The 13,768-nt window shown below is 40.7% G+C and overlaps 4 protein-coding genes and 1 long non-coding RNA gene across 10 annotated transcripts; 2 read left to right on the forward strand and 3 right to left on the reverse strand.

Moving 5' to 3' along the window:
• Positions 1 to 1,166: 1,166 nt before the first annotated feature.
• On the reverse strand, positions 1,167 to 2,418 carry LOC124197903. 2 transcript variants are annotated; one of them, XR_006876382.1, is made up of 3 exons: positions 2,282 to 2,418; positions 1,812 to 2,211; positions 1,167 to 1,676 (listed from the first exon to the last, which is right to left on the reverse strand). It is a non-coding gene; the product is annotated as an uncharacterized LOC124197903 (long non-coding RNA). The 2 variants fall into 2 exon arrangements; XR_006876381.1 differs by having other exon boundaries at positions 1,167 to 2,211.
• Positions 1,492 to 3,074, forward strand: LOC124197900 (gustatory and pheromone receptor 39a-like). Its single transcript, XM_046593472.1, has 5 exons — positions 1,492 to 1,989; positions 2,053 to 2,547; positions 2,620 to 2,682; positions 2,797 to 2,886; positions 2,967 to 3,074. The coding sequence occupies exons 1-5, from the start codon at positions 1,492 to 1,494 to the stop codon at positions 3,030 to 3,032; spliced, it is 1,212 nt and encodes a 403-aa protein (XP_046449428.1). The 3' UTR covers positions 3,033 to 3,074.
• A 1,559-nt stretch (positions 3,075 to 4,633) lies between these two features.
• LOC124197901 (inward rectifier potassium channel 4-like) lies at positions 4,634 to 6,230 on the forward strand. The gene is made up of 4 exons (XM_046593473.1): positions 4,634 to 4,891; positions 4,972 to 5,210; positions 5,264 to 5,430; positions 5,499 to 6,230. The coding sequence occupies exons 1-4, from the start codon at positions 4,749 to 4,751 to the stop codon at positions 6,117 to 6,119; spliced, it is 1,170 nt and encodes a 389-aa protein (XP_046449429.1). The 5' UTR covers positions 4,634 to 4,748; the 3' UTR covers positions 6,120 to 6,230.
• Positions 6,196 to 8,004, reverse strand: LOC124197902 (polymerase delta-interacting protein 3-like). Of its 2 annotated transcripts, none has more exons than XM_046593475.1 (5): positions 7,781 to 8,004; positions 7,117 to 7,690; positions 6,871 to 7,047; positions 6,592 to 6,797; positions 6,196 to 6,517 (listed from the first exon to the last, which is right to left on the reverse strand). In XM_046593475.1, the coding sequence occupies exons 1-5, from the start codon at positions 7,855 to 7,857 to the stop codon at positions 6,388 to 6,390; spliced, it is 1,164 nt and encodes a 387-aa protein (XP_046449431.1). In that variant the 5' UTR covers positions 7,858 to 8,004; the 3' UTR covers positions 6,196 to 6,387. The 2 variants fall into 2 exon arrangements, with proteins under 2 accessions (XP_046449431.1, XP_046449432.1); XM_046593476.1 differs by having other exon boundaries at positions 6,871 to 7,044; positions 7,781 to 7,992.
• A 387-nt stretch (positions 8,005 to 8,391) lies between these two features.
• Positions 8,392 to 12,954, reverse strand: LOC124197899 (G protein-activated inward rectifier potassium channel 3-like). 4 transcript variants are annotated; one of them, XM_046593468.1, is made up of 7 exons: positions 12,657 to 12,954; positions 11,909 to 12,343; positions 10,563 to 10,695; positions 10,330 to 10,459; positions 9,989 to 10,170; positions 9,294 to 9,900; positions 8,392 to 9,220 (listed from the first exon to the last, which is right to left on the reverse strand). In XM_046593468.1, exons 2-7 carry the CDS (start codon positions 12,250 to 12,252, stop codon positions 8,919 to 8,921), a joined length of 1,698 nt encoding a protein of 565 aa, XP_046449424.1. In that variant the 5' UTR covers positions 12,253 to 12,343; positions 12,657 to 12,954; the 3' UTR covers positions 8,392 to 8,918. The 4 variants fall into 4 exon arrangements, with proteins under 4 accessions (XP_046449424.1, XP_046449427.1, XP_046449426.1 ...); XM_046593471.1 differs by having other exon boundaries at positions 10,890 to 12,343; positions 12,657 to 12,921; XM_046593470.1 differs by lacking the exons at positions 11,909 to 12,343; positions 12,657 to 12,954 and adding exons at positions 10,890 to 10,966; positions 11,092 to 11,112.
• Between the last annotated feature and the right edge of the window lie 814 nt (positions 12,955 to 13,768).

A 13,768-nucleotide genomic window follows, 5' to 3' on the forward strand; every position in this document is an offset into this window, starting at 1 on the left:
AAAACGCGTTTTTCAAAACGCTCCCAAAAATAGAATTCTCGGTGGAATTCAATAAAATTTTTTTCAAAGGTTAATATTAAGGCGGGGTATCATGTGATTTTTTTGGGGGAATTTTTCAACAACGCGATAGGTGGTTTTTATCGCGTTGCGTAAGTATCCGTACGGCCGAGAGGCTCAGTAGGGAATGGGCTTACTTTGGAGGCCTGTTATTCAGTAACTACGTAATATTATAGGGTAGGAAATTTCTTAAAAAAAAAGAGCTGCATTAGCTCTATCTGTGGTCATAAGATCACATTTTTTAAGTTTCATTTATAGTAATGAAATCAAAAATGAAAACACGAATTATAAGTTTTCCGTTTTCTTCCCCTCGATTCCCCATCACCAGTGTTGCCATATCCCAAAATCTCTTTCTTCCCTTGAACGGAAGAGGGAGAAAGAGAAAGGGTAAATATTTTTTGATATGGCAACACTGGTGATGGGGAATCGAGGGGAAGAAAACGGAAAACTTATAATTCGTGTTTTCATTTTTGATTTCATTACTATAAATGAAACTTAAAAAATGTGATCTTATGACCACAGATAGAGCTAATGCAGCTCTTTTTTTTTAAGAAATTTCCCACCCTATAATGTTACGTAGTTACTGAATAACAGGCCTCCAAAGTAAGCCCATTCCCTACTGGGCCTCTCGGCCGTACGGATACTTACGCAACGCGATAAAAACCACCTATCGCGTTGTTGAAAAATTCCCCCAAAAAATCACATGATACCCCGCCTTAATATTAACCTTTGAAAAAATTTTTATTTAATTCCACCGAGAATTCTATTTTTGGGAGCGTTTTGAAAAACGCGTTTTCCCTACTGATCCTCTCAGCCGTACGGATACTTTCGGTACCCACTGTAGATTTTTTTTAAATTTATTTTAATTAACTTTAATGCGCAAAGTACTATGCGTTGTGTATAGGCTACTGATCGTGATCGATACAATAACGTTAAATCGATAACGCCCCTTCTTCCTTTCCTTATTTCTTTTTTAAACGCAAGCTATTAAAGTAATTTGTTGTCAAGGGAAAACAAATTGCTTCTAAGTGCTGCTGGCTGTAGGTCGCCTATACATGTATTGAGAGTAGATTCGTTCAAATATTGACTTCGCACGACACGCACTAGGCTTGAAATCCAATAACTTTGTATTAATATTCCGCCGAAAAGTTAACTCCGCGATACACTCCACCCAGTTCAATGCGCCAAGTTCCACAGTCTAGCAGATAGTTGCTTAGGACAATAAGCTGCAGTAGTTTCTATACACTTTCAATTTACGGAGAAAAACAAAACAAGGTCGTGTGAAAACGATTGCGAGGTATCTCCTATAATAAATAAATATACAGCACTCAACTTTATTGAAATTTATATGTGCGCTAGGACACTTTAGCACGAACATCATAAATCAATCGAGCCAACAGGTAGCGGCGCTACTCCCCCACAGTCGAGCGAAACATGTTGAGAAAAAGAGTTGCACGGCAGGTGAGCTGCTCGTCTGATGAACAGATGATGATGAGTTTCAAATGGTGTTGCCGTCCGGTTTTGATCGTCACCAACATTTTCGGAATTCCTTTGAAAATGAAGGAAGACGAGCCGAGCTACTCCGCCTGGATGGTCTACATCCTTGGATGGATTCTGTACTGCACGAACGTAGCAATCGGTTTGATCATTATTATTATCTGCCAAGACGCTGGAAAAGTTTCGTCACTTTCACCGGACTCGGAAGAATTTAACAACAGCACAATTGCGTCGCGATGGAACGAAGGAATAAGTACCTACAACACGATCTCTTCCATGATAGCGACCCACACCGTTCTCCTGGCCGTCACCGCAGTTCGCTGGGAAGATCTCGTCCGTGTTCTCGATCGCATGGAGCGAATGAATCAATTCAATCTGAAGGAATTTTCCGTCTTTCGTGCCATTTTTCATGTTGGTCTTGTCTTCGCGGTCATTGTAAGTCCTACGTAAAATGAGGCGACATTATGAACACGTTAATTCATGTAAGTTTACCTACAGGGATGTCTGGCTGTTGGTCTCCTGTCGATTTCCACGTACTTCACCATCGGTTTGCAGTTGTGGCAGATGCTTATCTTTGCTGTCCAGCGGTGGCTAATCCTCTACATTTTGTTGGCCGTTTTGTTATTCACCTGTTTCGGATGGATGGCTGCGACAATGCTGCAAATGGTCGGAAAAGAAATTGAATTAATTCAAGAAAACGGACAGCTTCATGAGAATTGCGACGGACCTGTTGATGTTTTGATATCCAAATGTAGTCGCCATTACTTTGTGACTATTGATTTCGTTCATCAGTTCAATCGCTGTTTTGGCTGCCTGTTACTTGTCCTTATAGCTCCGGCTTTCATCCGAATAATTAACGCTTCGTTCCAGCTGATGATCAACTTGAAAGACGGGCATTGGACAATGGACATGATTGTGCAGTTAATGATTCTACTCGTCCATTGTGTTCTTTTCACGTTAGTAGCCAACATCCCCCACAAAATTCGACAAGAGGTAAGAGAGTATAAAAATTCAGTCACTTTGAATTCATTTGACAATTATGAAAATTCAATTTACAATTTGTAGACTTTTAATTTGACGAAGAAGTTGCGCAAACTCTATTTTGAGGATTTTTCTCTCCAGAATCAGGTAGGGTCTTAATCTAAAGTATAAATTATTAACATTTTGTGACATATAACGAAACTTCATTACGCGTTATTGTTAATATCCCCAAACTAAAGCGCATTTTTTTTTAAAATCAAGGTTAATGTTTTGATAATGGAAATATCGAATTCCGTACCGAAAATCACCGCTGCCGGTTTCTTTGACGTCGATCTTCAACTAATTCCAACGGTAATGAGTCGCAATAAATTATCTGATCAACACTCCATTGCCGACATAAGCATTGCAAGTAACGGATTTTATTTTCGCAGCTTGTAGGCACAACGTTAACGTATCTTATTATTCTTTTCCAATTTCAAACATCCGAGAAAAATTAATGCTGCTCCCATTGATGAAAAGAAAATGGAATGTTATATGCGTATAGTAATTTTTACAGTTCCAATTTTACTAAAGTGTTTAAAGATGAAATCTATAGTTCGTTCCTCAGTTTAAAATTCTCAAAGCAAGTGTATAATTGTACCACAGATTCGTAGTCAATAATACACGACTTCACATGAGAAAAATAAAAAACAACTTCACATAGAATCAATAAGAAACAACAAAAAAGAAAAGAATAAAATGCGGGTTCGTTATGTCGCATTCTCAACACGTATAGATGTCGAGATCAAAGACCGATGCATCCGGCACACAGACGGAAGAAGCGGCTGGTCAACGGCATCGAGAACAAAGGAGTCCCTTTTCAGTGCCAGCCGAGCCATCGTACGTAGTATAAAGTCTCAACTTTTCAACACCGGTGAAATAATATATTCGCACAACAGAAATTCACTTGGTCATCAAGTTGCCTTGAAGGATCTTCTGTTACGTTGGTGTTGAATAATTTTTTTTTTTAAGTCTATACCCTCTCGTAGATATATGATGTAACGTTGCGATTTTCTGATGAATGAAAAGAAATGTCTTAGTTTCAGACTACTGGAAGTGAATACCATTTCTATGCATTCTGTTTTGCCAACATTTTGTTACATAATCGCCATAAAGGGTCTCGTTTGACATTCAAGAAATTGGGCAAGATTTGTGGATAAAAGGTGATATCGAATATTATTTTGTCGGGATGAAACGGAGTCTGGGGCGGAGCTCCGAACTGTTTCAAATTTCGTACAGCGGCAACGTTATCGGCTAAGAACCCAACGAAGCAAAACGAAAATTAATCTGTTTTCCTCTTTATCGAATAATAAAACAAAACTAAAAGAAACAAACAAAGAAATCGGCCAGCCGTGCAGTATTAAAAACTAATCCGAAAAAAGAAAAAAAAATGATTATACTATAATAAGACTTGGGAAACAAAAAAGAAAGCACCGAGACGGATGTGACATCCTTTAAAATAAAATTTAAAAAAAACGTCCAGACATTACACCCGAAGAGGAGAAAGCATTAAATTGTAATCGATAGTCGAGGTCAAACCCTTTGATTTTGCGCAATGTTTTCTTATTCTAATTATTTATTCTCGCTTGGTTAGGTAAGAATTAAGTAGATTCTAAATTACCAATCGCAATAAAGTGAATAAATTCCGTGTGATTTATTCGAGATTTATTCACTCGCAATTGCAGTTCAACACAACTAGCGGTTAGTAACCACCAACGAACTTTTTGTAATGAGAACGCCTTTCACCATTTACCGGTGTTCGAATTGTTTGAAGGGTGGAGGCTATGTGCGATAATCAACTGTATCTATTCAAAGGATGTTCCTCAGACTGATGCACGACGCGGCATTCGAATAAATGTTTAATGGAAATTCCCCGTAAAAACGGAAAACAATGTGTGTTTTACCTGGCATCCATCGATCGCTTCTATAACCGTACCATTCAGCAAGTAGTTGTTTCACTACGTCATTCGGGATGAGCTCCAGTTTCTTAATCAATAACCCAGCGCAATTGTTGCCTTGCAGGTGATCTGGCACATCGCCGTATGCCGAGTTTTACACGATTAACTGCCTTCATAGATGGTGGTCGTGACTTAGAAGAGTACCTCCATTATAAGTTACATAGAAAGTTAAATTATTGTTGTACATTTTTTTAAAAATACTTCAAGTGTCCTGTGATGGAATCGCCAGCAATTAATATCGAGTCTATGGAACCTATGCTGAGTGAAAAACAAGGATGGATTAATAACAGAAATCCTGACCGGAATCCTACTTTGCGATCCATAGCGATCACACCCAAACAAGATTCCATGTCTCTAATGTAAATAAAACTTAAATTAACGCTGCTACATTTTCCAGAAAAGGTTCAGTCATCATCTGTGTCACGTTTTTGCTGTTTAGAAAACGTAAAAACTTTAGGAGACTGGTTACCAAATCGGGAGAATCCAACATCAGCAATGGCAGAGTTACCGGACCTGGAACTGGAACTTTTGTGGGCATTTTCACTTGGCTCGTCGATTCCAAGTGGCGGTGGACGGGCTTGATTTTTTTCGCTAGCTTCTACATCACATGGACACTCTTTGCTGTTCTGTTTTGGTTGATTTGCTATTCACACGGAGATTTTGAAATGCAAGATCAAGGTGTAACAATCATTGAATTGCTTAAAAAACATCATAGTAAATCCGAATTTTAGGTGTTGAAGGGGAGGGCATTAACAATGGGAGTGTCCCCTGCATAGAAAACATCAGAGATTTCACATCGATATTTCTTTTCAGTCTGGAAATTCAAACGACCATCGGATTTGGCTTTTCCCGAGTCACCGAACAGTGTGGTGCTGCTATCTTTACGCTAACTGTTCAAGTAAGACCCTTTCCTTTACTAAGAATTGACTATTTCCTTGATCAAGGTTAACATTCGCGTTTAACCAGGCCATTTTAGGAGCCATAATCGAGGCCTTCCTCGTGGGAGTGGTATTTGCTAAATTGGTACGAACGAAACAAAGAGCTCAAGCCATTGCATTCAGTCAGTTCGCCATAATTTGTCAACAAGACGGACAACTTTCCCTGATGTTTAGAATAGCCGACAGACACACTTCACGTATTATTGGGGCCCGAATCAGGGCCACTCTAGTAAGTCAGACTCGGACAACTAGAGAGGGACACGTTGTGACTTTAGATCAGCAGCCACTTCGCGTTCATCCCTCTGGAGAAGATTCCGACTTGCTTTTGCTCTGGCCGACCACAATAGTTCATTCAATCACGGTCGAATCTCCTTTGTATGGGATGAACGAAGCTGATATCACGCAAGCTGCATTCGAAATCATAGTCACCCTGGAAGGCACTACGTCGTCGACGGACATGTCAACACAAGCCATGACCTCTTACTTGCCAACCGAGATTCTCTGGGGATATCGATTCGACGATATGATTGGCGCAAAATCAGACAACGGCCGACCCACAGTTGATCACAGTCTAATGGACAATATCTATCCAGTCGCAACAGTTAGAACGCCGGAAGACGACGGAAGCGAGGAATTCATCCCTGACTAATGTGAAAATTTTCTTTTAAATGTTAGAAGAATTTTTCATTAATGCTAAGGAAAAATTTTAATAACGACTAAAAAAATTTTAGTTTCCAAATACATTGTATTTTCTACCTTGGGAGTTCTTTCAGAGTTGTTTTTAACTTTCGTCCAGCACAGAAAAAAAAAATGGCCAAGGGTGCGAGAAAAAAAAAAAGAAAAAATTGTCACGACAAAAAACAAGAACTTCAGGGTAGTGGGTCAACCAGAACCCCGTTCACCTTCAGTTAATGCATTCACGTGTCTTTCTTTGGTAGAGTAACGGTGAATATCTGTGAGTTGCGAGAAGTAGCCTTGTTAAACAGCGCCTTGTGAATGGTTCCAATATCTGGCGCAATATGGGATTTGCCAGTGCTTAGCGGAGCTCTAAGTAATATTAAGACAAAAAGATGGGGTTAACATACCGTGTTAATGGGGTGTAAAATTAAAAGTCGACATGCCTTGGCTTCAACGGTGAAGGAGGTGCCTCTCGTCTAGGTTCATAAACGACTCCCATGCTGCAGTGCATAGGCAGTCCATCCAGTTGTCGGTTGTGGTAGACATCAACAGCTCGCAGGGCATCGTCACGACGAACATAGACGACTTCAGCAACGCCAGGTCGTTGAAGCGAAGCTCTTACCAGCGAACCCACGTCACCAAAGAGTTCCTGAATAGTAGAAATCAAAATTCGCCAATGAAACTAAAGAGCCTCGATTACCATATAGAAACACTAGACTTACCACGATGTCTTCTTGCGTCACTTTAGGATGAAGATTGCTGACGTAAATCCTGTGCCCCGTCTCGGGTTTCATCTTCACCTCAGTTCTTGGTCCCAGTCGCTTTTCTGTGGCTAGGATTCGCTTGGTTGCTGACAAAGGAGGTTCACAGTCCATTGCTGCAGTACTCATGCTGTGTGTCTTATAGATCAAGGGTATCAAGTTACTCAGGTTGTGTGTGGAAAGTGAATTTAAATGAACCTAACTTACAAGGTCATAACTGGGTGGCTGCTGGTGGTACGGGTAAAAGTTAGGTGGGGGCAGGAGATCATATCTTGGTGGCATGTAATGGGAAGCAACTGGTCCAACATTCAATCTAGCTAGCTCATTTTCTACTGTTCTGCCAATAGTTGTCCTGGTGAGAGGAGATCTCCCCACTTCTCGAATCAACTTCTTGATTCCTTGATTTGGTCTTGTGTTCAATCCAGTTGGTTTTCTTGAAAGTTCTGGTTTCTTGGAAGCAAGTTTCTGACGGAGATCAGTTTTTTTGGCCATCGCAGCCAAGCGGTCTCTTGCATCAGTGATCTTGAGCCTATTATTGGCCAACAGCTTATTTCTGGCATCAACAACAACACCTTTCTTGGCGGTTTTTAAATTGGGCTTGTTAGCATTTCCCTTAAAAACAAGTTTTCCACCAGTGTTGTTCTGTCTAGCGCCTTGCTTGGTGACACGGCCTCCTCCATTTTTGGCCACACCTGGCAGTGCATTTGTATTTTTCTTTTTCTGATTATTTCGAACACCTCCTCTTTGAACTCCTGGGGCGTTACCGGCATTCTTATTAGGCCTAAAAATACAGCAAAGTTCATATACGCCAAGCAAATAAATGGATGAAACAATACATATGCAATGCAACACTCACAACTGATTTTCATACCTTGGTTGATATCTGCCTTTGTTGAGGCTGAATTTTTTCGGGTTTTCTTTAATGAGTTCGTCCAAACTTCTATCCATTTTTTCTTATATTAAGTGGAATTTACCACGCAAATCAACAATGACAAAATGACTTCTAAAATCTATTTCCTCAGACAAGCAAGCCAAGCGTTAGGGCAGACGAATACACTTTAAAGCCCTCTATATCAAATGATGATTCCACCCAATTAAATGATGCCTAGATGCTAATGCTCCCTAGCGGTGTAAAGTTCAACTAATTTTTTTTTCAAACTATACTTTTGCTGGAAAATTGAATTTTCTTATCTTGAAACGGATTTTCACTTGATCAGCACGTGCAGCTTTTGGAAATTTCTTGTTTACCTTGATCGTTTGATATTCACCACAGAGGATAGCAATTGATGGCAGTTTTGCTCTGGCTATTAATTTTCCAACTCGCTTTTCCTTAGAGAGAAATAAAAAACTTTATGCATGGACTTCAAAGTGAGAGTTTTGATTCGTGCCGTTTAAGAAAATATCGCCGAGGTTGTGTCCTGATTATAAAACATGTCCTATGAAGAAAATCAAGTCAATTTTAAAAAAGAAAAGAAGACGTGATGAAAATTCACATTCATGATGTATTGAAACCAAAGGTTCCGCATACAAATATTTAATCGGTCTATGACGAACGATACAAAATCAAAAACATAAAAAAAAAGAATAATATATATATATATATGTAATGAAAGAGAAGACATTCGAGAGTTCTTCTCGGTGTCGGGTTGTGTTCGTTGTGCGTAGACACACAAAAGGCAGAACAAGGCATTACATTTTGGAAGACAAAATTTCGCTATTATTTCAATACACGAATCGAGTGAGTGTAAGGGTACATAACGTTCCAGCAACAATTACGTGTTTTGTGTGTTTGTTTTATTTTTATTGACGATTGTTACTTGAATCCTAAACGACCAATAATATTTATATATATAATCAGGGGATATAAAAGGGTGAAAATGCACATTACGGTATGCGAAGACCTAGTTATAAGGCAAAAAGTATTCTTCTGGCTTTTTCTTTTCTACATTATCCCATTTTACTGGGTGATGATGGAAATTATTAGTTTGTTAATTAACACACTAGATTATTCACGTGGCAGCAGAGTCGCTGGTCGGTGGATCAACTCGGTTCACTACTGGTGCGGACATGGCTGCTGCTACTGCTGCTGCTGGTCGCATGATATTGCTGGAACTGATGACGGTCGCGATTGGAGCAGGAGATAAGGCCAGAGGTGCGGCTCCCCTCATCATTGGAGTGTTGACGATCGCTGGATCGATCAACAAATTTCGGTTGTAAGTGAGTTGCAGAGGCATCGTCTGCAATGGTATCGTCTGCAAAGGCATCGTCTGCTGCACTGGTCGTGTCACTTGCTTGGTTGCTGGCACGTTACCTGATATTTTCAAAAAATATGGTTTAATTAATTGACCGTTTCCAGGGCGGAAACTCTTCGACACTACTCTTACCTGTTTGGTTTTCCTCGCGGAGTTTCTTGAACTCATCCAAGTCCCGGCTGCTGCAAAGTGGCGTGTCCACTTCGTAGGTATTGTTAAAGAGACTATAGTCGACAGCGTATTGGCCGGTATCCTTGCGGAAGGATACGAGCGGCTCGAACCGGTGACCCCATTTGATCTCGGAAGGCAGGTAGGAAGAGCGGGCCTGTGTGGTCATACTGGTCGACTCAACGGTGCCCTCCAGGATAACGACAATTTCGAATTTGTCCTTAAGCAGATCGGAAGCCGAAACGTTGTATAGCGGCGAGTCGGGCGTGATTTTGTGAACGACCGTCATGGGCCAGATGAGAAACAGATTGCTCTCGTCGTGGTCGAAACCAACTTTCAACTCGTACTGAAAGTATGGAATCATTTCGCCTTCGTTGGTCACTCGCATTTGAATCATCTGGGCGCGGATGCTGGCGTCGATGATGTGAGATTTGCGCATATCACCCACGCGGAACATCAAACAGAGTTGATCGTCCCGTTGGCAGATAGCAGCCGAGCGGCTAAACAGCAACGTCTGGGCTCGCATCTTTGGTCGAGTCAATTTCGAAAAGACGACGCCCACCATAAATGCCTGAATTGGAAAAGATAATGCAAAAGGTCGACTGTTGTTATGCAATGCTCACAACGAGTGATGCCAGAAGAGATAAAAATCCATTTACCTGAATCATTACGCCAATAATACTCTGAATGCACATGACGAAAATGCCTTCAGGACACTCTTCGGTCGTGTATCTGTAGCCGTAGCCGATTGTGTGTTGAGTTTCGATGCTGAACAAAAACGTCGAAGCGAATCCGTGAATGTTGCCGACACATGGTTTCCAGCCGGATGCTCCTTGATTATCTAAAGGAATTTTTTAAACAACAAATTGAATAAATCAATTGAAATGGCAGACACAGAAAAAAAGAAAAGCTTCCAATGCCATTCGTCTAGGACGGCGGGCGTTTTAATCAGGATACAAGACTCACACTAAAAACAATAAATAAATGAAGATAAAATTACCGGGAAGGTGCTCGGGTTCTAGGTCGCCATGAGTGAAAGCAATGAGCCACCATAGGACGGCGAAGGCCATCCAGCTCAATACAAAGCTGGCTGTAAAGATGAGAAGCGTCCAGCGCCACTGGATGTCGACCTAAAATAAATTGCAATATCACGCTTTGATTAAAGAGAACGTTCCTTTTTCTGATTTTGGGTGGACACTTTTGTTTGTTTTTAAGTAATAAATGATATCTTACCATAGTAGTGAAAATATCAGCCAGATAGCGACGCCTTCGTTTGGCCACATTGCTCTGAACGACGTTGCACTCGCCATTTTTTAACACGACACGCTTTCGGATCCTTCGTGAACTCCATCGGTTTTGTCTGTACCTAGACAATTGTAAGTAGAAAAGAGACGTGATTTACGACTGTGAGGATAACATAACGGGTTTTTCTAGTATTACAAAAAAAATAAGCACTGCACCGAACTACGCTTGGCGGAAACTATCAAAAACGAAACTTTAAACGCCCTCCGCAAAATACGAAAAAAAAAAAAAAAACATTCCCCAAATAGACTTCATTACCTGACGTCATTTTGGGACATCAGTTCAACACCTTCTTCCTGACCGTATCCAGTGTCGGAGGTATTAACCATAATTTTCTTTGTCAAAGGTGTAAAAAAAAAAGAATTAAATGGCAGAGAGAGAGATAGAGAGAGCAAAGCACCTGCGTGCGTCTTGATTCTCGCACCTGGAGCGCCCGACTGAAGGGCCCAAGGTCTCTTACCTCCATTCTATATGTTGTTGTTGTTGTGGCCAGGCTCTAAGCTGCCTTGACACAAAACAAGCCGCACCGTTCGACACTCTGCGCCCAGCTGTAAGAACGTGTTGCGGCATTATTCATTGTTAAAATTGGTTCGTACAGCCGTTTTTTTGAAACCAGGAAAAAATCGTAGATCCATCAGATCAAAATCTCTATAAAAGTCAAAAACTTTTCTAGGGGATTGTCAGGAACTTTCTATTAAGAGTGACAAATAGCTGCCAAAAATTTCACGTTTCCCTGCACAAAATCACGAAGTTGCAATAGGCAACGGGAGCCGGATCAAACCGCTTCTCGGCGGGAACCGATACAACATCCCACGATGAATTCTTAAATTTAAAAAAATATCTTGGCGACTACTTGACAATTCCGTTCATCAAATCGGGCACTATACTATACTATCAAACAATCGCAACGAGCTAGGACCCAGTAAAAATCTATCTTGGAGACCTTTGATCCGTGTGGATCGAACCAGTTCATTTTCTTCCAAGTTGACTTGATGCCTTATTCATTGAAACACGAATGTGATCCCTAATTGAACCCATTGGATATCCCTTTTTTGTTTGCAAAACATTAACGACTCGGCCTTATCTGCAAAGGCGTGAAGAAAACAGATTGTTTGCTTTTATCACGTCATGTGGTTTGTGGGAGGAGCTTGATTCTTTAATTGAGATAGCGAATGCCAAGGAAGGCGAGCACATCCGCAGCAGACCGAAGAAAAACAAGATTGATAATATACGAATCTCAGACGAAGTGAAAGAAGAAACTAAATAAAATTAATTACCTCATGAGCGGACTGGATGATCTCTTCTCTGTGGAAGATTTGGGTGGTTGATCTCCATCGGTCGATCCGGTGCTGCTGGATGTGCTCTTGATTTTCGGCCGGAAGACTTCTTCTCCTGTTCCGTTATTACGTAAACTCTGTCGTTCGCTCCACGAGGGCGCGAATGACGGAAACCAATTACTGGCTTTTCTGGGTTTTTCTTCATCCGGAGTAGTTGCATCTGCACAGGGAATGTTGACTCGTACTTCACCACTCTCCACCACCGATGTTGGAACGGATGTCGGAAGAAGTTGCTGCCATACCGGAGCGTTGCAGTCGTCGCTTTCTTGTTTGTTCAATTTCATGATGAAATGTTGTACGTGTGTGTGTGTCTGTCGATGGCCGTTTAAAAGTTACCGTTTAATGTTGTTGTACCAACAAGGTCAACAGGGCATTCTAGAAAAATCAAAATATGGTATTTAGATCAGAGCACAAAAAGGAGGTTTCCCCCTCAAGTCGATCTGCTTCGAGCAGTGACGCAATTTCCGTTCGGGGGGCAACGGCTGAGCACTACATTGGCAAGTTGTACATGGTGGCGAGACAATAAAGGGACCAACATAACTTGGGAGTGTGTTAAGAATCTTTAAACAACACTGAAAAAAGAACCGATCTAAATAATCAGCAGCTCTCAAATTTTATCTCGTAGAAAACAGTCGAAAACAACTTTTGTGTCCTTGACGATATGAAATGGAAACGTCAGCAAACTTACCCGTTGGCTTTGGCAGCAGACGAAATTATTAACTGAATAATTTTGATAACAACTGGTGTGAAGAAAAATGTTAAAGAAGCCAGGCCACTGGTTGTTTGTTTTAAAAAAAAAGCAAAAATGTGTTTCCTTGCACTCATACAAATGTTAAGACGAAAGAAAAATAACCGAATGAGGTTGATAATAATATGGAAAGGCCAGCAGCTCACTGTTGTGTGCTGTACGAAATACGACGACAGACTGGGGATAAAAGAGTGGGACTGGTTGGTCTTTAAGGACCCCCCTTCCTTCCAACCGATTAAGTTTAGAGAAGGGGGGGAGAGACATCGGAGAGGACTCGCCTAGAATTTTGAGAGGGGAGGAGGGAGAGCTCAAGTCTTCACGCTGTGAAGATTTTGAAAAGCTTGAAGAAAAATTGGATTCATTGGGCGTGACTCATGCCCAATGAATCTTATTTTTGTTGATAAGTGTGTGAAAGTATTTAATAAAATCCTTGTTGCTGTGCTTGTTTGGATCGGGGGAATAAAATTGGCAACAAAAGCAGACGACGAAATAAAACATTTGCAATGGCGGATATGGCTGGTTTTGATTGACATTTGATTAATAAACACCTGGATTTTTATCGTCTCGTTTGTTACACTTTATTGATATTTGATATTTTCGTCATTATATTTCCGGTTCAAATCGAACACGTTAGCAATAGCGTAATCGTGTCTTGATTGATTAATTATATAATCCAGTTTATACGGTCGGGTTTTTACATAAAGATTTATGTAAGGAGAGATGTTTAAATATTTTTCCACCGTTGCCTTGAAATTTATCCCGGATTCTGTTGGATAACCTTGGAACGGTATAATCCTTTATCGAACGGATATCAAAGGCTTATTTTTTTCCCCGTCCAAGTTGCTGCTGTGCACAGGTGTCAATCACCTCCCAGTGGGGTGAAAGGCGTTGAAATTTTATTTTCCGATATCAAATGTATTTTTGTGCCCCATTTTTTTTTCTTTTTGTAAGGGGTGGATTTAACAATAGTTTTGGAAAATAAAAAAAAGATGGAAATACAGTTGGGGGTCGCTCCGGTTATACGGTGAACACAGGTGTTCTAAAAGTATCTG

This window comes from Daphnia pulex, chromosome 7, assembly GCF_021134715.1.
Source record: "Daphnia pulex isolate KAP4 chromosome 7, ASM2113471v1".
In the NCBI taxonomy this organism is placed as follows: domain Eukaryota; kingdom Metazoa; phylum Arthropoda; class Branchiopoda; order Diplostraca; family Daphniidae; genus Daphnia; species Daphnia pulex.

Bases quoted from the DNA above. Each gene is read 5' to 3' on its own strand.
- LOC124197900 (XM_046593472.1), top strand. From the start codon at position 1,492: ATGTTGAGAAAAAGAGTTGCACGGCAGGTGAGCTGCTCGTCTGATGAA. The intron at 2,548-2,619 runs GTAAGAGAGTAT...TACAATTTGTAG, and splicing joins CCCACAAAATTCGACAAGAG to ACTTTTAATTTGACGAAGAA. The intron at 2,887-2,966 runs GTAATGAGTCGC...TTATTTTCGCAG, and splicing joins ATCTTCAACTAATTCCAACG to CTTGTAGGCACAACGTTAAC.
- LOC124197901 (XM_046593473.1), top strand. From the start codon at position 4,749: ATGGAATCGCCAGCAATTAATATCGAGTCTATGGAACCTATGCTGAGT. The intron at 5,211-5,263 runs GTGTAACAATCA...TCCGAATTTTAG, and splicing joins TTTTGAAATGCAAGATCAAG to GTGTTGAAGGGGAGGGCATT. The intron at 5,431-5,498 runs GTAAGACCCTTT...GCGTTTAACCAG, and splicing joins TCTTTACGCTAACTGTTCAA to GCCATTTTAGGAGCCATAAT.
- LOC124197902 (XM_046593475.1), bottom strand. From the start codon at position 7,857: ATGGATAGAAGTTTGGACGAACTCATTAAAGAAAACCCGAAAAAATTC. The intron at 6,798-6,870 runs GTAAGTCTAGTG...TCTACTATTCAG, and splicing joins TGACGCAAGAAGACATCGTG to GAACTCTTTGGTGACGTGGG. The intron at 6,518-6,591 runs GCATGTCGACTT...AATATTACTTAG, and splicing joins CCTTCACCGTTGAAGCCAAG to AGCTCCGCTAAGCACTGGCA.
- LOC124197899 (XM_046593468.1), bottom strand. From the start codon at position 12,252: ATGAAATTGAACAAACAAGAAAGCGACGACTGCAACGCTCCGGTATGG. The intron at 10,171-10,329 runs GTAATTTTATCT...AAATTCCTTTAG, and splicing joins AGAACCCGAGCACCTTCCCG to ATAATCAAGGAGCATCCGGC. The intron at 9,901-9,988 runs GTAAATGGATTT...TTTCCAATTCAG, and splicing joins TTATTGGCGTAATGATTCAG to GCATTTATGGTGGGCGTCGT.